The sequence below is a fragment of the Oncorhynchus masou genome, chromosome 15, assembly GCF_036934945.1.
Source record: "Oncorhynchus masou masou isolate Uvic2021 chromosome 15, UVic_Omas_1.1, whole genome shotgun sequence".
Taxonomy (NCBI): domain Eukaryota; kingdom Metazoa; phylum Chordata; class Actinopteri; order Salmoniformes; family Salmonidae; genus Oncorhynchus; species Oncorhynchus masou.
In genome coordinates this window covers 16,521,580-16,548,525 of record NC_088226.1, presented here as the reverse complement: position 1 = coordinate 16,548,525, position 26,946 = coordinate 16,521,580, and the positions used below count along the sequence as shown (strand labels likewise).

Sequence of the window (26,946 nt, the reverse complement as noted above, 5' to 3'; positions counted from 1 at the left end):
ATAACGGCCATCGATAAAAGACAGTACTGTGCAGTCGTCTTCATCGACCTTGCCAAGGCTTTCGACTCTGTCAATCACCATATTCTTATCGGCAGACTCAGTAGCCTCGGTTTTTCTGATGACTGCCTTGCCTGGTTCACCAACTACTTTGCAGACAGAGTTCAGTGTGTCAAATCGGAGAGCATGCTGTCCGGTCCTCTGGCAGTCTCTATGGGGGTGCCACAGGGTTCAATTCTTGGGCCGACTCTTTTCTCTGTATATATCAATGATGTTGCTCTTGCTGCGGGTGATTCCCTGATCCACCTCTACGCAGACGACACCATTCTATATACAGTGCCTTGCGAAAGTATTCGGCCCCCTTGAACTTTGCGACCTTTTGCCACATTTCAGGCTTCAAACATAAAGATATAAAACTGTATTTTTTTTGTGAAGAATCAACAACAAGTGGGACACAATCATGAAGTGGAACGACATTTATTGGATATTTCAAACTTTTTTAACAAATCAAAAACTGAAAAATTGGGTGTGCAAAATTATTCAGCCCCTTTACTTTCAGTGCAGCAAACTCTCTCCAGAAGTTCAGTGAGGATCTCTGAATGATCCAATGTTGACCTAAATGACTAATGATGATAAATACAATCCACCTGTGTGTAATCAAGTCTCCGTATAAATTGTATTTTACCAGGCAAGTCAGTTAAGAACAAATTCTTATTTTCAATGACGGCCTGGGAACAGTGGGTTAACTGCCTGTTCAGGGGCAGAACGACAGATTTGTACCTTGTCAGCTCGGGGGTTTGAACTCACAACCTTCTGGTTACTAGTCCAACGCTCTAACCACTAGGCTAACCTGCCACTAGGCTAAATGCACCTGCACTGTGATAGACTCAGAGGTCCGTTAAAAGCGCAGAGAGCATCATGAAGAACAAGGAACACACCAGGCAGGTCCGAGATACTGTTGTGAAGAAGTTTAAAGCTGGATTTGGATACAAAAAGATTTCCCAAGTTTTAAACATCCCAAGGAGCACTGTGCAAGCGATAATATTGAAATGGAAGGAGTATCAGACCACTGCAAATCTACCAAGACCTGGCCGTCCCTCTAAACTTTCAGCTCATACAAGGAGAAGACTGATCTGAGATGCAGCCAAGAGGCCCATGATCACTCTGGATGAACTGCAGAGATCTACAGCTGAGGTGGGAGACTCTGTCCATAGGATAACAATCAGTCGTATATTGCACAAATCTGGCCTTTATGGAAGAGTGGCAAGAAGAAAGCCATTTCTTAAAGATATCCATAAAAAGTGTCGTTTAAAGTTTGCCACAAGCCACCTGGGAGACACACCAAACAGGTGGAAGAAGGTGCTCTGGTCAGATGAAACCAAAATTGAACTTTTTGGCAACAATGCAAAACGTTGTGTTTGGCGTAAACGCAACACAGCTCATCACCCTGACCACACCATCCCCACTGTCAAACATGGTGGTGGCAGCATCATGGTTTGGGCCTGCTATTCTTCAGCAGGGACAGGGAAGATGGTTAAAATTGATGGGAAGATGGATGGAGCCAAATACAGAACCATTCTGGAAGAAAACCTGATGGAGTCTGCAAAAGACCTGAGACTGGGACGGAGATTTGTCTTCCAACAAGACAATGATCAAAACATAAAGCAAAATCTACAATGGAATGGTTCAAAAATAAACATATCCAGGTGTTAGAATGCCCAAGTCAAAGTCCAGACCTGAATCCAATCGAGAATCTGTGGAAAGAACTGAAAACTGCTGTTCACAAATGCTCTCCATCCAACCTCACTGAGCTCGAGCTGTTTTGCAAGGAGGAATGGGAAAAATGTCAGTCTCTCGATGTGCAAAACTGATAGAGACATACCCCAAGCGACTTACAGCTGTAATCGCAGCAAAAGGTGGCGCTACAAAGTATTAACTTAAGGGGGCTGAATAATTTTGCATGCCCAATTATTCAGTTTTGATTTGTTAAAAAAGTTTGAAATATCCAATAAATGTCGTTCCACTTCATGATTGTGTCCCACTTGTTGTTTATTCTTCACAAAAAAATTCAGTTTTATATCTTTATGTTTGAAGCCTGAAATGTGGCAAAAGGTTGCAAAGTTCAAGGGGGCCGAATACTTTCACACGGCACTGTACTTCCGGCCCGTCCTTGGACACTGTGCTATCTAACCTCCAAACGGGCTTCAATGCCATACAACACTCCTTCCGTGGCCTCCAACTGCTCTTAAACGCTAGTAAAACCAAATGCATGCTTTTCAACCGTTCGCTGCCTGTACCCGCACGCCTGACTAGTATCACCACCCTGGATGGTTCCGACCTTGAATATGTGGACATCTATAAGTACCTAGGCGTCTGGCTAGACTGTAAACTCTCCTTCCAGACTCATATCAAACATCTCCAATCAAAAATCAAATCTAGAGTTGGCTTTCTATTCCGCAACAAAGCCTCCTTCACTCATGCCGCCAAACTTACCCTAGTAAAACTGACTATCCTACCGATACTCGACTTTGGCGACGTCATCTACAAAATAGCTTCCAACAATACTCAGCAAACTGGATGCAGTTTATCACAGTGCCATCCGTTTTGTCACTAAAGCACCTTATACCACCCACCACTGCGACCTGTATGCTCTAGTCGGCTGGCCCTCGCTACATATTCGTCGCCAGACCCACTGGTTCCAGGTCATCTTCAAGTCCATGTTAGGTAAAGCTCCGCCTTATCTCAGTTCACTGGTCACGATGGCAACACCCACCCGTAGCACGCGCTCCAGCAGTTGTATCTCACTGATCATCCCTAAAGCCAACACCTCATTTGGTCGCCTTTCATTCCAGTACTCTGCTGCCTGTAACTGGAACAAATTGCAAAAGTCGCTGAAGTTGGAGACTTTTAACTCCCTCACCAACTTCAAACATCTGCTATCTGAGCAGCTAACCGATCGCTGCAGCTGTACATAGTCTATTGGTAAATAGCCCACCCAATTTTACCCACCTCATCCCCATACTGTTTATATTTATTTACTTTTCTGCTCTTTTGCACACCAATATCTCTACCTGTACATGGCCATCTGATCATTTATCACTCCAGTGTTAATCTGCAAAATTGTAATTATTCGCCTACCTCCTCATGCCTTTTGCACACAATGTATATAGACTCTCTTTTTTCTACTATGTTATTGACTTGTTAATTGTTTACTCCATGTGTAACTCTGTGTTGTCTGTTCACACTGCTATGCTTTATCTTAGTAATATAATAATAATAATAATAATAATAATAATAATAATCTTAGCCAGGTCGCAGTTGCAAATGAGAACTTGTTCTCAACTAGCCTACCTGGTTAAATAAAGGGGGAAAAAAATAATAATAATTTAGGACTGTGTGTGTTTTCTGGTCTACATCTGTGTTATGTGATAAATCAGTTTATTCTAGTTCAGAATAACAAATATGTATTGTATTTTAAACAGCAACAGTTCTAACCTAGACAGATATGTAAGAGTATTTTTAATGGTGGAAAATAAACGTATATATTTATATGAATATTACATTTCATTGTTATTTGTTTTTGTCTATATTGCATTTGTTTTAGGCATAAGGGCAATGAAATGTACCTATATTTACATATAGTTGCATATTTTCCTAAGCTTGGGTCCCAGGAAAACACAACATTTCAAATTTGGGTGCCAGGCTGAAAAAGTTAAAGGGATTTACAATGTTACCTGGATTTTATAATGTCATATGTTTTTCCCCCAACACCACTTTCCATCAATTGGTATAAGACCATACCAAATTGAGTCTAAGGCTTTTTTTAAATCAACAAAGCATGAGAAGACTTTGCCTTTGTTTTGGTTTGTTTGTTTGTCAATTAGGGTGTGCAGGGTGAATATGTGGTCTGTCGTACGATAATTTGGTAAAAAGCCAATTTGACATTTGCTCAGTACATTGTTTTAAATTCGGAAATGTACAAGTCTGCTGTTAATGATAATGCAGAGGATTTCCCCAAGGTTGCTGTTGACGCATATCCCACGGTAGTTACTGGGGTCAAATGTGTCTGCACTTTTGTGGATTGGCGTGATCAGTCCTTGGTTCCAAATATTGGGGGAAATGCCAGAGCTAAGGATGATGTTAAATAGTTTTAGTATGGCCAATTGGAATTTGTTTGTATATTTTATCATTTCATTGAGGATATCATCAACACCACAGGCCTTTTTGGTTTTGAGGGGTTTTATTTTGTCCTGTAGTTCATTCAAGGTAATTGGAGAATCCAGTGGGTTCTGGTAATCTTTAATAGTTGGTTCTAAGATTTGATCATGTTATAGAGCCAAAAACATTGGAGAAGTGGTTTACTCATACATCTCTATTTTGGATAGATAATTATTTGTGTTGTTGTTTGTTTAGTGTTTTCTAATTTTCCCAGAAGTGGTTAGTCTATGGATTCGTCAATTACATTGAGCTGATTTCTGATGTGCTGTTCCTTCTTTTCCCGTAGTGTATTTCTGTATTGTTTTAGTGATTCACCATAGTGAAGGCATAGACTCAGGTTTTCTGGGTCTCTATGTTTTTGGTTGGACAGGTTTCTCAATTTCTTTCTTAGATTTTTGCATTCTTCATCGAAACCATTTGACATTGTTGTTCATTTACTACGGTTATCTATTTGAAATTTTTAGATCTGATAGGGAAGCCGAGAGGTCAAATATACTGTTAAGATTTTCTGCTGCCAAGTTTACACCTTCACTATTACAGTGGAATGTTTTGTCCAGGAAGTTGTCTAAAAGCGATTGAGTACAGTAAGTACAGATAGTAGTATATATCCCCTCGCACGGTCCCCGCAGCCGGACAATTTTCTCATGGCTTCTGGAAGGAAATGCTGTAGGAATGCTCAACCGATGTTGCACATTCACCCTAAAGAAACTTTCAACCGGTTCTCCCCATTAAGCAACGAGTCGAAGTCAGAGGCCAAACCTTCTCTGGTCTCTCCTCCTCTCGTTACGGGGTCGGAGACACCGAAGCCTCCCACCATTAGCTCTGACAAATTGAAAACCCTAGTCATTGGCAACTCCATTACTCCATTATTATTAGATTTAAAAATAATACTCCAGAGATCATACACTGTTTACCAGGGGACAGAGCTACCGACGTTAAGGCTAATCAGAAGATGGGGCTGTCTAAAGCTAAAACTGACGAGTGTAGAGAGTATAGGGATATTGTTATCCACGTCAGCTCCAACAATGTTAGGATGAAAAAGTCAGAGGTCACCAAGCGCAACAGAGCTTTAGCGTGTAAATCAGCTAGAAAGATGTGTCGGCATCGAGTAATTGTCTCTGGCCCCCTCCCAGTTAGGGGGAGCGATGAGCTCTACAGCAGAGTCTCACAACTCAATCGCTGGTTGAAAACTGTTTTCTGCCCCTCCCAAAAGATAGAATTTGTAGATAATTGGCCCTTTTTCTGGGACTCACCCACAAACAGGACCAAGCCTGGCCTGCTGAGTAGTGACGGACTCCATCCTAGCTGGAGGGGTGCTCTTATCTTATCTATGAACATAGACAGGGCTCTAACTCCTCTAGCTCCACATTGAGATAGCCAGCCTGCCAGCTTAGTGGAGTCTGCCACTAACTAGCACTGTCAGTGTAGTCAGCTCAGGTATCCCCATTGAGACCATGTCTGTGCCTCGATCTAGGTTGGGCAAAACTAAACATGGGGGGGGGGTTCGCCTTAACAATCTCACTGGAATAAAGAACTCCTCCATTTTTGTCATTATTGTAAGAGATTGTGATATTTCACATCTCAAAATAGGGCTACTTAAATGTTAGATCCCTCACCTCAAAGGCAGTTATAGTCAATTAACTAATCACAGATCATAATCTTGATGCGATTTACAAAAAAAAAGATGACTGTGTTTTCATCTTTTGAGCTTCTAGTTATGACATCGATGCAGCCTACTCAATCACTTTTTATAGCTACTGTTTACAGGTCTCCTGGGCAATATGCATCATTCCTCACTGAGTTCCCTGAATTCCTATCGGACCTTGTAGTCATGGCAGATAACATTCAAAGTTTTGGTGGCTTTAATATTCACATGGAAAAGTCCACAGACCCACTCCAAAAGGCTTTCGGAGCCATCATCTCCGGACCTACTCACTGCCACAGTCATACTCTGGACCTAGTATTGTCCCGTGGAATAAATCTTGTGGACCTGAATGTTTTTCCTCATAATCCTGGACTATCGGACCCCCATTTTATTATGTTTGCAATCGCAACAAATAATCTGCTCAGACCCCAACCAAGGATTCATGAAAAGATCATGATCATTAGAAAGCAAATGACTTTAAATCTTTGTATTTTTTATTTTATTTATCTTTGTATTTTTAAGACACATTTTTTAATACTATAACTCTTGATACATTGATGAAAATAGTCATGGCCTCGAAACCTTCAAGCTGCATACTGGACCCTATTCTAACTAAACTACTGAAAGAGCTGCTTCCTGTGCTTGGCCCTCCTATGTTGAACATAATAAACGGCTCTCTATCCACCAGATGTGTACCAAACTCACTAAAAGTGTCAGTAATAAAGCCTCTCTTGAAAAACCCAAACCTTGACCAAGAAAATATAAAAAACTATCAGCCTATATCGAATCTCCCATTCCTCTCAAAAAAATGGAAAAAGCTGTTGCACAGCAACTCACTGCCTTCCTGAAGACAAACAATGTATACGAAACACTTCAGTATGGTTTTAGACCCCATCAAAGCACTGAGACTGCACTTGTGAAGGTGTTAAAATACCTTTTAATGGCGTCAGACCAAGGCTCTGCATCTGTTTTCGTGCTCCTAGACCTTAGTGCTGCTTTTGATACCATCGATCACCACATTATTTTTGGAGAGATTAGAAACCCAAATTGGTCTACACAGACAATTTCTAGCCTGGTTAAGATCTTATCTGTCAGGAAAGATATCAGTTTGTCTCTGTAGATGGTTTGTTCTCTGACAAATCAACTGTACATTTCGGTGTTCCTCGAGGTTCGTTTCAGGTCCACTATTGTTTTCACTATATATTTTACCTCTTGGTGATGTCATTCGGAAACATAATGTTAACTTTCACTGCTATGCGGATGACACACAGCTGTACATTTTGATAAAACATGGTGAAGCGCGAAAATTGTCCTATCTGGAAGCCTGTGTTTCAGACATAAGGAAGTGGATGGCGGAAAATGTTTTACTTTTAAACTCAAACAAAACAGAGATGCTTGTTCTAGGTCCCAAGAAACAAAGATATCATCTGTTGGATCTGACAATTAATCTTGATGGTTGTACAGTTGTCTCACATAAAACTAAAGGACCTCGGCGTTGCTCTGGACCCTGATCTTTCTTTTGACGAACATATTAAGACTGTTTCAAGGACAACTTTTTTGCATCTACGTAACATTGCAAAAATCTGATATTTTCTGTCCAAAAATGATGCAGAAAAATATATTAATGTTTTTGTCACTTCTAGATTAGACTACTGCAATGCTCTACTTTTCGGCTACCCAGATAAAGCACGAAATAAACTCCAGTTAGCACTAAACACGGCTGCTAGAATCTTGACTAGAACCCCAAAATTTGATCACATTACTCCAGTGCTAGCCTCTCTACACTGGCTTCCTGTTAAGGCTAGGGCTGATTTCAAGGTTTTACTGCTAACCTACAAAGCATTACATTGGCTTGCTCCTACCAATCTTTCTGATTTTGTTCCTGTCATACATACCTATACGTACGCTACGGTCACAAGACGCAGGCCTCCTAATTGTCCCTAGAATTTCTAAGCAAACAGCTAGGGGCAGGGCTTTCTCCTATTGAGCTCCATTTTTATGGAATGGTCTGCCGCAGACTTGCAGACTCGGTCTCGACCTTTAAGTCTTTATTGAAGACTAATCTCTTCAGTAGGTCCTATGATTGAGTGTAATCTTGCCCAGGGGTGTGAAGGTGAACGGCACTGGAGCAACGAACTGCCCTTGCTGTCTCTGCCTGGCTGGTTCCCCTCTCTCCACTGGGATTCTTTGCCTCTAACCCTATTACTGGGGCTGAATCATTGGCTTACTGGTGCTATTCCATGCCGTCCCTAGGAGGGGTGCGTCACTTGAGTGGGTTGAGTCACTGACGTGATCTTCCTGTCTGAGTTGACAGATCTTTGTGGGCTTCACCTCGGATTAGACAAAGATTTTTCTACAACAAAGACGACGCACAAGACATTCTCCAAACACCCCACAGGACCGACATCCCCGTCATTTGCAAGAGGAAGCAACACAGGTACAGAGGACAAAGAGCCGGATGCCTGGTCAGGACCCGGAGAAGGCGACTGGGAAAGCTGCCGTTACCGTCAATACTACTACGCTGCACCGGCAAGATAGAACAGCACACAAGACGGGAGGGTTGGTCTGTGCATATTTGTAAACAACAGCTGGTGCACGAAATCTAAGGAAGTATCTAGATTTTGCTCGCCTGAAGTAGAGTATATTGTGATAAATTGCAGGCCACACTACTTGCCTAGAGAGCTTTCAGCTATACTTTTCGTGGCTGTTTATTTACCACCACAGACAGATACTGGCACTAAGACCGCACTCAGTCAGCTGTATAAGGAAATAAGCAAACAGGAAACCACTCACCCAGAGGCGGCACTCCTAGTGGCCGGAGACTTTAATGCAGGGAAATTTAAATCAGTTCTACCAAATGTCTATCAACATGTTAAATGTGCAACCAAAGGGGAAAAAAGTCTAGATCACCTGTACTCCATACACAGAGATGTGTACAAAGCTCTCCCTCGCCCTCCATTTGGTAAATCCGACCACATATCTATCCTCCTGATTCCTGCTTTAAAGCAAAAATTAAATCAGGAAGCACCAGTGACTCGGGCTATAAAAAAAGTGGTCAGATGAAGCAGATGCTAAACTACAGGGCTGTTTTGCTAGCACAGACTGGAACATGTTCCAGGATTCTTCTGGTGGCATTGAGGAGTACACCACATCAGTCACTGGCTTTATCAATAAGTGCATCGAGGACGTCGTCCCCACAGTGACTGTATGTACATCCCCCAACCAGAAGCCATGGATTACAGGCAACATTCGAACTGAGCTAAAGGGCAGAGCTGCCGCTTTCAAGGTGCGGGACCCGGAAGCTTACAAGAAATCCTGCTATGCCCTGCGTCAAACCATCAAACAGGCAAAGCGTCAATACAGGGCTACGATTGAATCATAGTACACAAACTCCGACGCTTGTTGGATGTGGCAGGGCTTGTAAACTATTACACACTACAAAGGGAAGCACAGCTGCGAGCTGCCCAGTGACACAAGCCTACCAGACGAGCTAAATCACATCTATGCTCGCTTCGAGGCAAGCAACACTGAGGCTTGCATGAGAGCATCAGCTGTTCCGGACAACTGTATGATCACGCTTTCCGTAGCCGACATGAGTAAGACCTTTAAACAGGTCAACATACACAAGGCTGCGGGGCCAGACGGATTACCAGGACGTGTGCTCCGGGCATGTGCTGACCAACTGGCAGGTGTTTTCACTGATATTTTCAATATGTCCATGATTGAGTCTGTAATACTAACATGTTTCAAGCAGACCACCATAGTCCCTGTGCCCAAGAACACAAAGGCAATCTGCCTAAATGACTACAGACCCGTAGCACTCACATCCGTAGCCATGAAGTGCTTTGAAAGGTTGGTAATGGCTCACACCAACACCATTATCCCAGAAACCCTACACCCAGTCCAATTTGCATACCGCCCAAACAGATCCACAGATGATGCAATCTCTATTGCACTCCACACTGCCCTTTCCCACCTGGACAAAAGGAACACTTATGTAAGAATGCTATTCATTGACTACAGCTCAGCGTTCAACACCATAGTACCCTCAAAGCTCATCACTAAGCTAAGGATCCTGGGACTAAACACCTTCCTCTGCAACTGGATCCTGGACTTCCTGACGGGCCGCCTCCAGGTGGTGAGGGTAAGTAGCAACACATCTGCCACACTGATCCTCAACACTGGAGCTCCACAGGGTTGCGTGCTCAGTCCCCTCCTGTACCCCCTGTTCACCCACGACTGCATGGCCAGGCACGACTCCAACACCATCATTAAGTTTGCAGACAACACAACAGTGGTAGGCCTGATCACAGACAATGACGAGACAGCCTATAGGGAGGAGGTCAGAGACCTAGCCGTGTGGTGCCAGAATAACAACCTATCTCTCAACGTAACCAAGACTAAGGAAATTATTGTGGACTACAGGAAAAGGAGGACCGAGCACGCCCCCATTCTCATCGACGGGGCTGTAGTGGAGCAGGTTGAGAGCTTAAAATTCCTTGGTGTCAACATCAACAACAAACTAGAATGGTCCAAACACACCAAGACAGTCATGAAGAAGGCACGACAAAGCCTATTCCACCTCAGGAAACAAAAAGGATTTGGCATGGGCCCTGAAATCCTCAAAAGGTTCTACAGCTGCAACATTGCAATTGCTCGGCCTCTGACCGCAAGGCACCACAGAAGGTAGAATGTAAGCTGTGTCAGAGGAAGGACCTAAAAATTGTCATAGACCTCAGCCACCCCAGTTATAGACTGTTCTCTCTACTACTGTATGGCAAGCGGTACCGGAGTGCCAAGTCTAGGACACAAAGGCTTCTCAACCGTTTTTACCCCCAAGCCATAAGACCCCTGAACAGGTAATCAAATGGCTACCTGGACTATTTGCATTGTGTGCCCAACCTCAAACCCCACAAACCCTCTTTTTACTTTGCTGCTACTCTCTGTTTATCATATATGCATAGTCACTTTAACTATACATTCACGTACATACTACCTCAATTGGGCCGACCAACCAGTGCTCCCGCACATTGGCTAACAGGTCTGCATTGTGGTTCAACCTTGGGAGTAATTCTCAAGCGCCTGAAGGTACCACGTTCATCTGTACAAACAATAGTACACAAGTATGAACACCATGGGACCACCCAGCCGTCATACCGCTCAGGAAGGAGACGAGTTCTGTCTCCTAGAGATGAACGTACTTTGGTGCAAAAAGTGCAAATCAATCCCAGAACAACATCAAAGGACCTTGTGAAGATGCTGGAGGAAATAGGTACAAAAGTATCTATATCCATAGTAAAACAAGTCCTATATCGACATAACCAGAAAAGCCGCGTAGCAAGGAAGAAGCCACTGCTCAGAAACCACCAATAAAAAGCCAGACTATGGTTTGCAACTGCACATGGGGACAAAGATCGTACTTTTTGGAGAAATGTCCTCTGGTCTGATGAAACAAAAATAGAACTGTTTGGTCATAATGACCATGGTTATGTTTGGAGGAAAAGGGGGAGGCTTGCAAGCCGAAGAACACCATCCCAACTGTTAAGAACCAGGGTTGGCAGCATCATGTTGTGTGGGTGCATTGCTGCAGAAGGGACTGGTGCACTTCACAAAATAGATGGCATCATAACGATGGAAATGTATGTGGATATATTGAAGCAACATCTCAAGACATCAGCCAGGAAGTTAAAGCTTGGTCACAAATGGGTCTTCCAAATGGACAATGACCCCAAGCATACTTCCAAAGTTGTGGCAAAATGGCTTAAGGAAACAAAGTCAAGGTATTGGAGTGGCCATCACAAAGCCCTGACCTCAATCCAATATAGCATTTGTGGGCAGAACTGAAAAAGAGTGTGCGAGCAAGGAGGCTTACAAACCTGATTCAGTTACACCAGCTCTGTCAGGAGGAATGGGCCAAAATTAACCCAACTTATTGTGGGAAGCTTGTGGAAGGCTACCCGTAACGTTTGACCCAAGTTAAACAATTGAAAGGCAATGCTACCAAATACTAATTGAGTGTATGTAAACTTGGGAATGTGGATGAAATAATGTGATGGGAATGTGATGAAATAAATAAAAGCTGAAATAAAACATTCTCTCTACTATTATTCTGACCTTTCACATTCTTAAAATAAAGTGGTGATCCTAACTGACCTAAGACAGGGAATGTTTACTTGGATTAAAGGTCAGGAATTGTGAAAAACCAAGTTTAAATGTATTTGGCTACGGTGTATGTAAACGTCCGACTTCAACTGAACTTCATCTGCATTGTTTGCTGTTTGGGGTTTTAGGCTGGGTTTCTGTATAGCACTTTGGCATCGGCCGATGTATAAAGGGCTTTATAAATCACATTTTATTGATTGATTGTGCTGATGGTGTCAGGTTCTTGTCCGGTTCTGGCATTTAGATCGCCAAAGACTAGTACATGTCTCTGGGCCTGGAAATGATTGATTTCCCCCTCCAGGATGGAGAAGCTGTCTTCATTAAAGCATGGGCATTCTAGTGGGGAGATATAGGTAGCACACAGGAGGACATCTTCTCCGTTAAGATCATTTCCTTTTGAATTTCAAGCCAAATGTACAATGTTCCAGTTTTGATTAATAGAGTAAGTTAGGTCTGCTATATACCAAATTAGCATACCCCCTGAGTCCCTTCCATGTTTCACACCTGGTAGTTTGGTGGATGGGACTACCAGCTCTCTGTAACCTAGAGGGCAACCAGTGGGTCCGTCTCCTCTATAACATATCTCTTATAGGATGACAATGTCTGTATTTCTGATTTATTTGATAAAGTCCAGGTTCCTGCTCTTTAGGTCAAAGGCAGATGACCTCAGACCTTGGATATTTCAGGATGAGATAGAAGGCTTTGTGTTCCATAAAGTGTCCAATGTTGTTGGTCGTGTGGTTTCTCTCTCTCTCAGCCCAGCCCCTTTATGACGGGTGAAAAGCGTCACCTGACAGCTCACCTTTCACCCCCCCAACAGCCACCTGGCATCAGTACAGACATCCCTGTGAGCATGTTACATACGTGTTCCATGAGGACTTAGTCTTAGTGTGATCTGGAGAGCCAGGCAGGTTACACTCCAGAACAGCTGTGTGTGTCCACCTTTTATGTTTCTCATCTCTCTCCCCACGACAAGACAGGCAAATGCAGTTGTATCTCAGAATAGTCTTCTCTATGTGGATGAGTACATTTGTTTGTTTGTTTGTTTGTTTGTTTGTTTGTTTGTTTGTGTGCGTGCGTGCGTGTGGGGGGTGCTTGCAGATGTTGTTTAGTCAATAGTTCAAATGTTTGCAAGTGAGGGAGAACTTTTAGATGCTAATACAGTGTGGTGTACGTGAGGGTGACTTGAGGACATGGTTAAGACACAAATAACAATGTCCTTGCCTAATGCCTATACAAATAGGCATTAGGCCTATACACAATGTATATCTCCGTTATAAAAACACACACTCCAGAACAGTAACAGCGCTTATCTCTCTCTATGGCCCAAAAGGAGAAGTGAGAAATTATTAAAACTGCAGAGATTGGAGGGTGGGTGAGGAGGGACAGGGGGTGCCTGGTAGAGCTGTCTGTAGATTAGACCACCTGTTCCACCGTGGAACACACACACTCATTCCCTCCCTTTATCTTGCTCTCTCTCCCTTTCATTCTTTCGCTCTCTCTTATTATCTTTTTATAACTACCCACTCTTGTCTTCTCTCCCTCAATCTCACCCCTTTCACTCCGAACGCCGAGGTCCAAGCTGACTGCATTCCATCTATGGGAAACAGACAAAACAATCTGCCAGATAACTTTGGCAGAGAGCCACAGCACACATAAAGACAGGCACGCACGCACACGCACGGACGGACACAGACACACACACACACACACACACACACACACACACACACACACACACACACACACACACACACACACACACACACACACACACACACACACACACACAGGGACACACACACACACAGGGACACACACACACACAGGGACACACACACACAGGGACGGACACACACACACAGAGACACACACACACACACACACACACAGGGACACACACACACACACACACACACACACACACACACGCATGTCACCTTGTGTCTAAGAGCAGGCCTCCAGGGAGTGGTGTACAGACAGAGGAGTAAACACAGAGCCAAGTGCATCCCAAATGGCACCCTATTTCCTATATAGGGCACTACTTTTGACCAGAGCCTGAAGGACCCTGGTCAAAAGTATTCCACTATGTAGAGAATAGGGTGGCATTTGGGACGCCGCCTTAGTATATCCACAGTGGCACAGCAATAACAGTACAGGGGCCAGGATAGAACACCCTAGCCCCATTCTCTATCTCTGTACTTACATGGAATGTAATGTATGAAGACCCACACCATCTTATAAACAAGACTGAGGCTCTATATAGGACATACAGTATGTACAGGACATATTAGGAGTGTCTGCAACTGGCTCATGCATACATACATACATACACACACACACACACACACACACACACACACACACACACACACACACACACACACACACACACACACACACACACACACACACACACACACACACACACACACACGCACACATACATACATACAGTAGGGCAAAAACTATTTAGTCAGCCACCAATTGTGCAAGTTCTCATACTTAAAAAGATGAGAGAGGCCTGTAATGTCCATCATAGGTACACTTCAACTATGACAGACAAAATGAGAGAAAAAAAATCCAGAAAATCACATTGTAGGATTTTTAATGAATTTATTTGCAAATTATGGTGGAAAATAAGTATTTGGTCAATAACAAAAGTTTATCTCTTTGTTATACTTTGTTTATACTTTGTTATATACCCTTTGTTGGCAATGACAGAGGTAAAACATTTTCTGTAAGTTTTCACAAGATTTTCACACACTGTTGCTGGTATTTTGGCCCATTCCTCCATGCAGATCTCCTCTAAAGCAGTGATGTTTTGGGGCTGTTGCTGGGCAACACAGACTTTCAACTCCCTCCAAAGATTTTCTATGGGGTTGAGATCTGGAGACTGGCTAGGCCACTCCAGGACCTTGAAATGCTTCTTATGAAGCCCCTCCTTCGTTGCCCGGGCGGTGTGTTTGGGATCATTGTCATGCTGAAAGACCCAGCCACGTTTCATCTTCAATGCCCTTGCTGATGGAAGGAGGTTTTCACTCAAAATCTCACGATACATGGCCCCATTCATTCTTTCCTTTACACGGGTCAGTCGTTCTGGTCCCTTTGCAAAAAAACAGCCCTAAAGCATGATGTTTCCACCCCCATGCTTCACAGTAGGTATGGTGTTCTTTGGATGCAACTCAGCATTCTTTGTCCTCCAAACACGACAAGTTGAGTTTTAACCAAAAAGTTCTCTTTTGGTTTCATCTGACCATATGACATTCTCCCAATCTTCTTCTGGATCATCCAAATGCTCTCTAGCAAACTTCAGACGGGCCTGGACATGTACTGGCTTAAGCAGGGGGACAAGTCTGGCACTGCAGGATTTGAGTCCCTGGCAGCGTAGTGTGTTACTGATGGTAGGCTTTGTTACTTTGGTCCCAGCTCTCTACAGGTCATTCACTAGGTCCCCCCGTATGGTTCTGGGATTTCTGCTCACCATTCATATGATCATTTTGACCCCACGGGGTGAGATCTTGCGTGGAGCCCCAGATCAAGGGAGATTATCAGTGGTCTTGTATGTCTTCCATTTCCTAGTAATTGCTCCCACAGTTGATTTCTTCAAACCAAGCTGCTTACCTATTGCAAATTCAGTCTTCCCAGCATGGTGAAGGTCTACAATTTTGATTCTGGTGTCCTTTGACAGCTCTTTGGTCTTGGCCATAGTGGAGTTTGGAGTGTGACTGTTTGAGGTTGTGAACAGGTGTCTTTTATACAGATAACAAGTTCAAACAGGTGCCATTAATACAGGTAACAAGTGGAGGACAGAGGAGCCTCTTAAAGAAGAAGTTACAGGTTTGTGCGGGCCAGAAATCTTGCTTGTTTTTAGGTGACCAAATACTTATTTTCCACCATAATTTGCAATTAAATTCATTAAAAATCCTACAATGTGATTTTCTGTATTTTTTTTCTCATTCTGTCTGTCATAGTTGAAGTGTACCTATGATGAAAATTACAAGCAACGCTCATCTTTTTAAGTGGGAGAACTTGCACAATTGGTGGCTGACTAAATACCTTTTTGCCCCACTGTACATACATACATACATACATACAGTTGAAGTCGGACATTTACATACACCTTAGCCAAATATATTTAAACTCAGTTTTTCACAATTCCTGACATTTAATCCTAGTAAAAATTCCCTGTCTTAGGTCAGTTAGGATCACCACTTTATTTTAAGACTATGAAATGCCAGAATAATAGTTATTATAATAATATAATTATTTATTTCAGCCTTTATTTCTTTCATCACATTCCCAGTGGTTCAGAAGTTTACATACTCTCAATTAGTATTTGGTAGCATTGCCTTTCAATTGTTTAACTTGGGTCAAATGTTTTGGGTTGCCTTCCACACGCTTCCCACAATAAGTTGGGTGAATTTTGGCCCATTCCTCCTAACAGAGCTGGTGAAACTGAGTCAGGTTTGTAGGCCTCCTTGCTCGCACACGCTCTTTCAGTTCTGCCCACAAATTTTCTATGGGATTGAGGTCAGGGCTTTGTGATGGCCACTCCAATACCTTGACTTTGTTGTCCTTAAGCCATTTTGCCACAACTTTGGAAGTATGCTTGAGGTCATTGTCCATTTGGAAGACCCATTTGCGACCAAGCTTTAACTTCCTGACCGATGTCTTGAGATGTTGCTGCAATATATCCACATAATTTTCCTCCCTCATGATGCCATCTATTTTGTGAAGTGCACCAGTCCCTCCTGCAGCAAAGCACCCCCACAACATGATGCTGCCACCCCCATGCTTCACGGTTGGGATGGTGTTCTTTGGCTTGCAAGCCTCCCTCTTTTGCTCCAAACATAACGATGGTCATTATGGCCAAACAGTTCTATTTTTGCTTAATCAGACCAGAGGACATTTCTCCAAAAACTATGATCTTTGTCCCCATGTGCAGTTGCAAACCATAGTCTGGCTAGTTTTGTGGCGGTTTTGCAGTGGCTTCTTCCTTGCTGAGCGGCCTTTCAGGTTATGTCGATATAGGACTTGTTTTACTATGGATATAGATACTTTTGTACCTGTTTCCTCCATCATCTTCACAAGGTCCTTTGATGTTGTTCTGGGATTGATTTGCACTTTTCACACCAAAGTACGTTCATCCCTAGGAGACAGAACGCGTCTCCTTCCTGAGCGGTATGATACTTGCGTGCTATTGTTTGTACAGATGAATGTGGTACCTTCAGGTGTTTGGAAATTGCTCCCAAGGATGAACCAGACTTGTGGAGGTCTAGAAATGTTTTTCTGGGGTCTTGGCTGATTACTTTTGATCTTCCCATGATGTCAAGCAAAGAGGCACTGAGTTTGAAGGTAGGCCTTGAAATACATCCACAGGTACACCTCCAATTGACTCAAATGATCAGAAGCTACTGAAGCCATGACATAATTTTCTGGAATTTTCCAAGCTGTTAAAAGGCACAGTCAACTTAGTGTATGTAAACTTCTGACCCACTGGAATTGTGATACAGTGAATTATAAGTGAAATAATCTGTCTGTAAACGATTGTTGGAAAAATTACTTGTGTCATACACAAAGTAGATGTCCTAACCGTCTTGCCAAAACTATAGTTTGTTAACAAGAATTTTGTTGAGTGGTTGAAAAACGAGTATTAATGACTCCAACCTAAGTATATGTAAACTTCTGACTTCAACTGTACAGACATACTTTTGACCAGGTCGTGTGTGTGTGTATGTGGACACCCCTTCAAATGAGTGGATTCGGCTATTTCAGCCACACCCGTGTATAAAAAATGTATATAATCGAGCACACCGCCATGCAATCTCCATAGACAAACATTGGCAGTAAAAAGGCCTTACTGAAGAGTTCACTGACATAGGATGCCACCTTTCCAACAAGTCAGTTCATCGTCTGTCCTCGGTTGCAACACTCACCACACTGCCTCGGGAGCTTCATGAAATGGGTTTCCATGGCCGAGCAGCCGCACACAAGCCTAAGATCAACATGCACAATACCAAGCGTCGGCTGGAGGGGTGTAAAGCTCGCCACCATTGGAGCAGTGGAAACGCATTCTCTAGAGTGGTGAATCACGCCCCACCATCTGGCTGTCTGATGGACAAATCTAGGTTTGGCAGATGCCAGGAGAACGCTACCTGCTCCAATGCATAGTGTCAACTGTAAAGTTTGGTGGAGGCGGAATAATGATCTGGGCTGTTTTCCATGGTTCGGGCTAGGCCCCTTAGTTCCAGTGAAGGGAAATCTTAACGCTACAGCATACAATGACATTCTAGATGATTCTGTGCTTCCAACTTTGAGGAACGCCCTTTCCTGTTTCAGCATGACAATACCCCCATGCACAAAGCGAGGTACATGCAGAAATGTTTTTTCAAGATTGGTGTAGAAGAACTTGACTGGCCTACACAGAGCCCTGACCTCAACCCCATAGAACACTTTTGGGATGAATTAGAACACCAACTACGGGCAACGCCTAATTGCCCAACATCAGTCCCCGAACTCACTAATGGTCTTGTGAGTGAATGGATGCAACTCCCGCCGCAATATTCCAACATCTAATGGAAAGCCTTCGCATAAAAGTGGAGGCTGTTATAGCAGCAAAGGGGGCGGGAGGGAATGTAGTGTACCTACGCAGACATAATCACATACTTTTGGCCATGTAGTGTACCTACGCAGACATATATTTCGCATTATTCGTTCTATAGGCGCACTACACAGAAACCCTTGGTCTTTTGCCCATGCTCTCCCCATTTCCCCCAGACCCAGTGTAACCTTTCCCCTTTGACCTCTCCCCCCAGCCTGACCCAGCCTGCGAGCAGCATGAACCAGCTCCAGCTCTGAGGGCAGGTTGAGCTGGAATTGACATGCACAGCCACAGCCCTGATCAGACCGGAGCGGAGCTGATCAGAGCCCACAGGGTTCACTAAGTTCTCCCTAAATGACTATTGATTGGCCTGCCTGCTTGGTTCTCCCTACCCATGGTGCATTGCAGTGGGTCTGGCTGTGCGGCCATGTGCCCCCAGGCAGGGTTCTCATTCTCAGTGCAGAGCGTGCAGAGTAAAGAGAGTACACTTTAGACACATGCATACAACCTTGAATTAAAATAGATGTTTTTTTTGGGGGGGGGGAGTTGTATCATTTGATTTACACAACATGCCTACCACTTTGAAGATGCAAAATATTTATTTTGTGAAACAAACAAGAAATAAGACAAAAAAAACAGAAAACTTGAGCGTGCATAACTATTCACCACCCCAAAGTCAATACTTTGTAGAGCCACCTTTTGCAGAAATTACAGCTGCAAGTCTCTTGGGGCATGTCTCTATAAGCTTGGCACATCTAACCACTGTGATTTTTGCCCATTATTCAAGGCAAAACTGCTCCAGCTCCTTCAAGGTGGATGGGTTCCACTGGTGTACAGCAATCTTTAAATCATACCACATATTCTCAATTGGATTGAGGTCTGGGCTTTGACTAGGCCATTCCAATACATTTAAATGTTTCCCCTTATTAAACCACTCGAGTGTTGCTTAGGGTCATTGTCCTGCTGGAAGGTGAACCTCCGTCTCAGTCTCAAATCTCTGAAACAGGTTTCCCTCAAGAATTTCCCTGTATTTAGCGCCATCCATCATTCCTTCAATTCTGACCAGTTTCTCAGTTCCCGTCAATGAAAAACATCCCCACAGCATGATGGTGTTCTTGGGGTAATGAGAGGTGTTGGGTTTGCGCCAGACTCAGCGTTTTCCTTGATGACCAAAAATATAAATTTTAGTCTCATCTGACCAGAGTACCTTCTTCCATATGTTTGGGGAGTCTCCCACATGCCTTTTGGCGAACACCAAATGTGTTTGCTCATTTATTTCTTTAAGCAATGTTTTTTTTCTGGCCACTCTTCCGTAAAGCCCAGCTTTGTGGAGTGTACAGCTTAAAGTGGTCCAATGGACAGATATTCCAATCTCTGCTGTGGAGCTTTGCAGTTCCTTCAGGGTTATCTTTGGTCTCTTTGTTGCCTTTGTGATTAATGTCCTCCTTGCCTGGTCCATGAGTTTTGGTGGGGGGCCCTTTAATAATGGATTTAATGGTGCTCCGTGGGATGTTCAAAGTTTCTGATCTTTTTCTTATAACCCAAGCCTGATCTGTACCTCTCCTCTCCACAACTTAGTGATGTTGCAGACTCTGTGGCCTTTCAGAACAGGTGTATTTTACTGAGATCATGTGACACATATTACACACAGGTGGACTTTATTTAACTAATTATGTGACTTCTGAAGGTAATTGGTTGCACCAGATCTTATTTAGGGCTTCATAGCAAAGGGGGTGAATACATATGCACACACCACTTTTCCTTTTTTAATTATTATTATTATTTTTTGTATTTTGTGTATATGTCCATTACATGAAATCCAAATTAAAATCAATTTAAATTACAGGTTGTAATGCAACAAAGTAGGAAAAACACCAAGGGGGATGGGGGAATACTTTTGCAAGGCACTGTACATACAGACACACCCACTTACCGAGGAGATATGCATATGCGCTAAAGTGCCTGTGTGGCCTCTGCTCTCCGGTAAAAACAAACACAGATAGGTCTCCTCCTGCGGGGAGGGAGGAGTGTTGCACTAGCTCTTCACCGCTGCCTGTCCTTGCTCTGTTCTCACACACTCCTTATATAACCAGCCTCTTCCTGTCCCTCTATGGGCCACCACCCTCCTTATAACTCACTCATAGAAATGTGTGTGTGTGTGTGTGTGTGTGTGTGTGTGTGTGTGTGTGTGTGTGTGTGTGTGTGTGTGTGTGTGTGTGTGTGTGTGTGTGTGTGTGTGTGTGTGTGTGTGTGTGTGTGTGTGTACATGTGTGTGTGTGAGAGAAACAGAGAGACCACAGTAATGTGACTTTGCATACATGTCATTCCACTAAATCTCTATAGTAAACACATGTTGATGTTTGTTTACATTGCCATAATGCTGCTGTTTATACTGACAAACAGCGTCTCAGATGTTCCTCCTCTCTTAAGGGTCCAATGTCATCAGGAGACGTGTTCCCCAACTTTGAAGCAGAAACAACCATCGGCGAGATCAAATGACTCCTCTGGAAACTCTAATGTCCAATGTCACCTCAAGGAGTCCACACCCATGCAACTGAAGAGAAAGCCCATCACAAAGTACAAATAGAATGTAGAAATAAAATTGACATAATTTCCATAGAATTGAATAACATAAAAAAAACAGACTATCCATGACAATGACATCAGAGCCGAGCTCTGCACCAAAGCCATGTCATGTCAGCATTTCTCAGATCAGACTCTTATAAATAGTATTGTTTCCTGTTTGCTGCACTGTGGTAGTGTAACCTACCCCCAGCCACTGATGCAAACACTGTAGTAGTAAGCTCTGTTGTTGAACATGTACAGTGGTATGACCCCAAAACGAGAAGCTCCCTCTGCTGCGTGGGACACAGTACAGAAGCACACTGTGTGATTGCCCCAGGCCAATCTCTGAAATGAGAAACTAGGCTAACAAATGGAACACGCAGACACACACACAATTAAATCAGATTCTTGCACGCACACACATACGTGCGTGTGCACACACACGGATGCTGGCTGGCAGTGATGATGTCACCTCTACTAGAGTGGGGGCTAGCGTCACCTTGGCAGACTTACAGGATGGGCATGGAAAGTACACCATGGTTGCATCCCAAATGGCACCCTATTCCCTTTATAGTGCACTACTTTTAACCAGGGCCCAACGGGTTTGGGTCAAAAGTTGTGCACTATATAGGGACTAGGGTGCCATTTGAAATGCAGAGCAGTTGTCCCCCCGTGGTCCTTATGAATCATTCACCCTGACCTGAGGAGGGTGTGAGGAGTAGCCCCCTAAAACGTGTTGTTTACAACTACACACACACACCACCTCGGGAGAGGAGGGTAGAATGGGGTATGAGGTAATCAATGACCAGGGGATACACTGTCTGGGGGAGAGAAGAGAAGGGACTCGTGCCTGTGCTCCTTGCCGTCTCCCAGACAGCTCTCCTCTCTTCCTACTCATTCATCACTCTTTCAGGTCATAGTCTTGCTGCATCCCTGGGCTGCCTCCAGCCAGACAACACATATAACAGAGACAGAGTTCAGTCTAACATCAGATACAACCAGACTACAGAGTCCAGCCTAACATCAGATACAACCAGACTACAGAGTCCAGCCTAACATCAGATACAACCAGACTACAGAGTCCAGCCTAACATGAGATACAACCAGACTAAAGAGTCCAGACTACAAAGTCCAGCCTAACATCAGATACAACCAGACTACAGAGTCCAGCCTAACATCAGCTGCTCATGGTATATCGGTTATACAAAACCCAGTGTATGTTGGTCATACAAAACCCTGTGGGAATAGCAAAGCTCCCATTATTGACGAATTCTAAAAATTTTAGAACATCAATCAAAGAACTCAAATCCCCCCAGAATCGGGAATATAGGCTACTAACCTTGCCGCCGACTGGGAAAAGCATTGTTCGTTGGATCTAGTCACCGTACCTGCCGTCTGGGGTGTATACCGGCCTGTTTTTTAACCTCAATTCAGGGGCCAGGTCTTAAATAACGGGACCAGACCCGCTCGTGCACGATTTTTCCGGCGTACGACCTCCAGATGGCAGAGAGGGATATTTTAGATCCCGGTTCGAAGGACCAATTGTTACAGGAATTTAATTCCTCTGTTTTAATTCCCAATTAAAATTAAACACTGTCAATTCATAAGAATTTGTATGACCCTTATTTTATAGAAATGGACATAGCCCGGTCTTAAAGTCAAATAGCAGCCTTTATTCACGAGAGTACTGAATACGATACAGTTTACCACAGGTTATAAACTGAAAATGACATCATTAGTTTCAGCACCAACCCGTGCAATCTCCGTTCCAGTACAAAGGCTGTATCTCAAGCCTTCCCACATCCGTCTCACTACCAATTTAATATAATTTACGAGCCAAGGTCTTCTCGTGTAGATAAGTATTCTAGCCAGTCTGAAGATATCGTTCATTCATTCCTACCCAGGAACAGACCGTCATTGTTCTAATCCTTGATTCATTCACACACATTATATTCAGTACAGGGATCAAGAATTAAAACTCATACATATACAGCAACATAATAGTATTCTGATTAGTACATATACAGTAACATAATAGTATTCGGATTGGTACATATACAGTAACATAATAGTATTCTGATTAGTCAGTCCTGATTGTAATGTATACATAATTAGTTATCATTGATAAAACATTACCTTAACAATCAGATACAACCAGACTAAAGAGTCCAGTCTAACATCAGATACAACCAGACTACAGAGTCCAGTCTAACATCAGTCTCATCAACCTCAGCCAAGCACAGGCCCCAAGTGGACAGGGACAGAGACAGGGCCAGAGAAGTGTATGAGGTGACTATACTGTAAGCCCTAATGCGGTGATGGAGGCTACCTGATGGCAAGGTAAAGGTGGGGTCATAGATGGCCCTTTCCCTGATCTCTACTGCTCCATCCACTCTCAGGTCATTAAGGCGTGGATAAAAACTGTTGACAGCTAATGTAAATGCCACAAAATGTGTGAATGCCAGCAGAAAAGATAGTATCATAGATCTAGCCTAGATAAATACTGAGTGTACCAAACATTAAGAACACCTTCCTAATATTGAGTTGCACCCCTCCCCCCGTTCGTCCTCAGAACAGCCTCAATTCGTCGGGGCATGGACTCTACAAGGCGTTGAAAGGCGTCGCACAGGGATGCTGGGTCGTGTGGACTCCAATGCTTCCCAGCAGCGTTGCAGTTCTTGACACAAACCGGTGAGCCTGGCACCTACTACCATACCCTGTTCAAAGGCACTTAAATATTTTGTCTTGCCCATTTACCCTCTGAATGGCACACATACACAATCCATGTCTCAATTGTCTCAAGGCTTAAAAATCCTCTTTAACCTGTCTCCTCCCATTCATCTACACTGATTGAAATGGATTTAACAAGTGGACATCAAAAAGGGTTCATAGCGTTCACCTGGTCTAGGTCATGGAAAGAGCAAGTGTTGATAATGTTTTGTACACTCAGTGTATATGACATGTACCCTACAAACATGTATTTATGAACTTTTATAAACTGGGAGGTTTGAGCCCTGAATGCTGATTGGCTGAAAGCCGTGGTATATCAGACCGTATACCACAGGTATGACAAAACATGTATTTTTACTGCTCTGATTACGTTGGTAACCAGTTTATAATAGCAACAAGGCACCTCTGAGGTTTGTGGTATATGGCCAATATAACACGGCTAAGGACTGTATCCAGGCACTCCTCATTGCGTCGTGCTTAAGAACAGCTCTTCGCCGTGGTATATTGGCCATATACAACACCCCCCCCGGCCTTATTTCTTAAATATATGTTTGCACACACATCTAGACATTTGCAACATTGAAATGGAGACATTGGACACCAATAATTACACAGCCACACATTGTATTATGCTCTCCTATAGAATACTGTAGTGGTTTCTCCTTACGTCTCATTCTCACAACATCCGCTTGGAGTAGAACAGGTGATGCACAGACACGTATAAGGCTGATGGCATACAAACTGTCATAGGGCCGCTGACACAGATAGAAACACACCGTCACAGAGCATGACTGTACCATGACGACCCCATAGAAAGAATTACTAGAATTGTTTTTCTATGAATGACCCACTCTCATGATCCACACACACAGCTTTTGTTTTCGTGAAATTGTAGGATTTTTTTGGTGTGTCAAAATGTGTGACCATTACAAATCATATTTTCCCTAACCCCTAAACGTAACCCTTAAGCTTTAAATAGCATTTGAGCAAATTCAGGACCTGAAAAAAGTCCTGACTTTTCAAAAAAGTGATTGTTTTCCTACCTTTTTAGGACATTTGGGTGAATTGTTCGGACTTGGGGGTCCTGATAACATAGGAAAACAAGTACAAACCGGTGAATTCACTTTTTGTGAGGGAACTTGTGGTCCTGGTTGGAAAGCTCAGACAGAGCGTTTGCTCATATCTATCCTTCTACTCTGAACGCCTCTCTGTCTGAGCATCCTCGTCGGAGAGCCCTGTTGCATGGCGTCCTCACCGTGACACCCTTCTTAAAGTCAATGGGTTAGGGTTACACACACAGTGAAGCACACAACCATAGTAAAGCCCTGATTAGCGTTGCAATCCCCTCCATTCTAACTAATAATGTGACCCGGTGCAAATTACAGAGGGATCTGGTTAAGAGGGTTCATCATCAAATATGCCTGCTAAACCACACCCCTGTCTCTCTCCCTCCAATTCAGTCCAAAGGGCTTTATTGGCATGGGAAACATATGTTTACATTGCCAAAGCAAGTCATCTCTCATTGTTGATCACAGTACAAATCTGGAAGAAAATACATAGTATTGAATGGTATTGTCAACCCTCCAGAGGCCTGGTTGCTGGTGGTGGCTGTTTGACGACAGGCACACCCGATGGCTCCCTCCCCCAGGTACGGCACCACACTGCCCCTCAGCCTGACCGGGACAGGCAGCAGTAGCAGGGGGGGATCAGATACGTTAGTAGCGGTGGAGGAGAAGAAGCATGCTGTGCTGTTTATTTTTGCCCGGGGGCCGGGAGTGCTGGGAGGGAAATAGGTGGGGTGGTGGATGTTATGAATGGATCAGAGCGTCTACTGTGTGTTTAGTGTGTGTAAGGTATGTTTGTGGTGTGCGTAGATACCACGCGGCATTTCCCTGTCCCTCTACTCCTCCTTTCTCCTCTCTTCCTCTCCTCACCTGGTCCATGTTTTCAGCGAGCCTCCTCCCTCCTCCTGTTCCCGCTCATGGTACAGAATCACCGGCGTTTCCTTGGCTCCCTTCGGCGTTCTTGGCTCAGTATTCCCAACTGGGATCCTCCTCTCCTCAAATAGGCAAGGCAGCCAAGCAGCGGGCGGCTGCGACACTCTGGAGAGGCATGATTCTCCCTGTCTATACCTCGCTCCTTCTCCCTCCTCTCTGTAGCTCTGACAGCCTGTGTTTATACCGCCAGTCGCTCCTCTCTTGTTCTTCCTGTCCTCTGTCGTTCTCCTGCTTGTTTCCGTGGAGCTGCGGGGGGAAACTGGGCGTGTGTGGAATCTTCACCTCTCTCACGGATAGCAGAATTACACAGAGAGAGATGACTCCCGCTCTCTCTCTCTCTCTCTCTCTCTCTCTCTTCTCTCTTCACTTGACTCGACTCCCCCTCTGTTGCTGCCCCCTCCTCCTCTTTCCTCCCTCCTCCTCTTTACTCCCTCCTCTTTCTCTCCACTTCCCACCTTCCCATCTCCCCTCTTGCTGTAGCAACACAGAGCCAGAATGAGCAAATGAGAGAGTAGGAAGGAGGGGGTGAGAGAGGAGTGAGGAAAGGGGTTGGTCGGGCCAGACCATGTGACCCCCGGTAGAGGTCTGAGGGACTCTCTGCCAGCTGTCCAGCTAATGCCTCTCTGAAAACCTCAGTTGCCATAGAATACACCAACCAGAGGTCTCCTGGTACAAAACCATTGGCAGGATTTATGACCCCCTGCAAGGGTGGAGCATGTTGGAACATATAGTCCTGGTAATGTGATTGGGGGAAAGGGGAGAGCAGGGGAGGGCTATAGGGATCCCTGTGCCCCTTTAAGGAATGCATGTTTTTCATGGTGCTTCCCTCACTTGAAGAAATATTTAGTGCCACACACAGACAGGGAAAGTGAGAGGGAGTATGGGTCAATTGTTTATATCTACCTACAGTACATGTGAATATACACAAGCATGTAAATACAGAGACACACACGGAAACACACACACGAGGCCCGGGCATTCTTAGTCAGTCAGGACAAACACATCTTCTATAGTTTCCCTCCTCTCTC

The 26,946-nt window shown here is 44.0% G+C and overlaps 1 protein-coding gene across 1 annotated transcript in view; it reads right to left on the bottom strand.

Moving 5' to 3' along the window:
- The window catches only part of LOC135555763 (rho GTPase-activating protein 23-like), a 117,465-nt gene extending 91,210 nt beyond the window's left edge, over nucleotides 1-26,255 (bottom strand). The window contains exon 1 of the mRNA XM_064988480.1: nucleotides 25,856-26,255. Within this exon, the coding sequence (XP_064844552.1) occupies nucleotides 25,856-25,864 (9 nt within the window). The 5' untranslated portion in view covers nucleotides 25,865-26,255. The remainder of the gene's footprint in view (nucleotides 1-25,855) is intronic.
- Nucleotides 26,256-26,946: the final 691 nt, after the last annotated feature.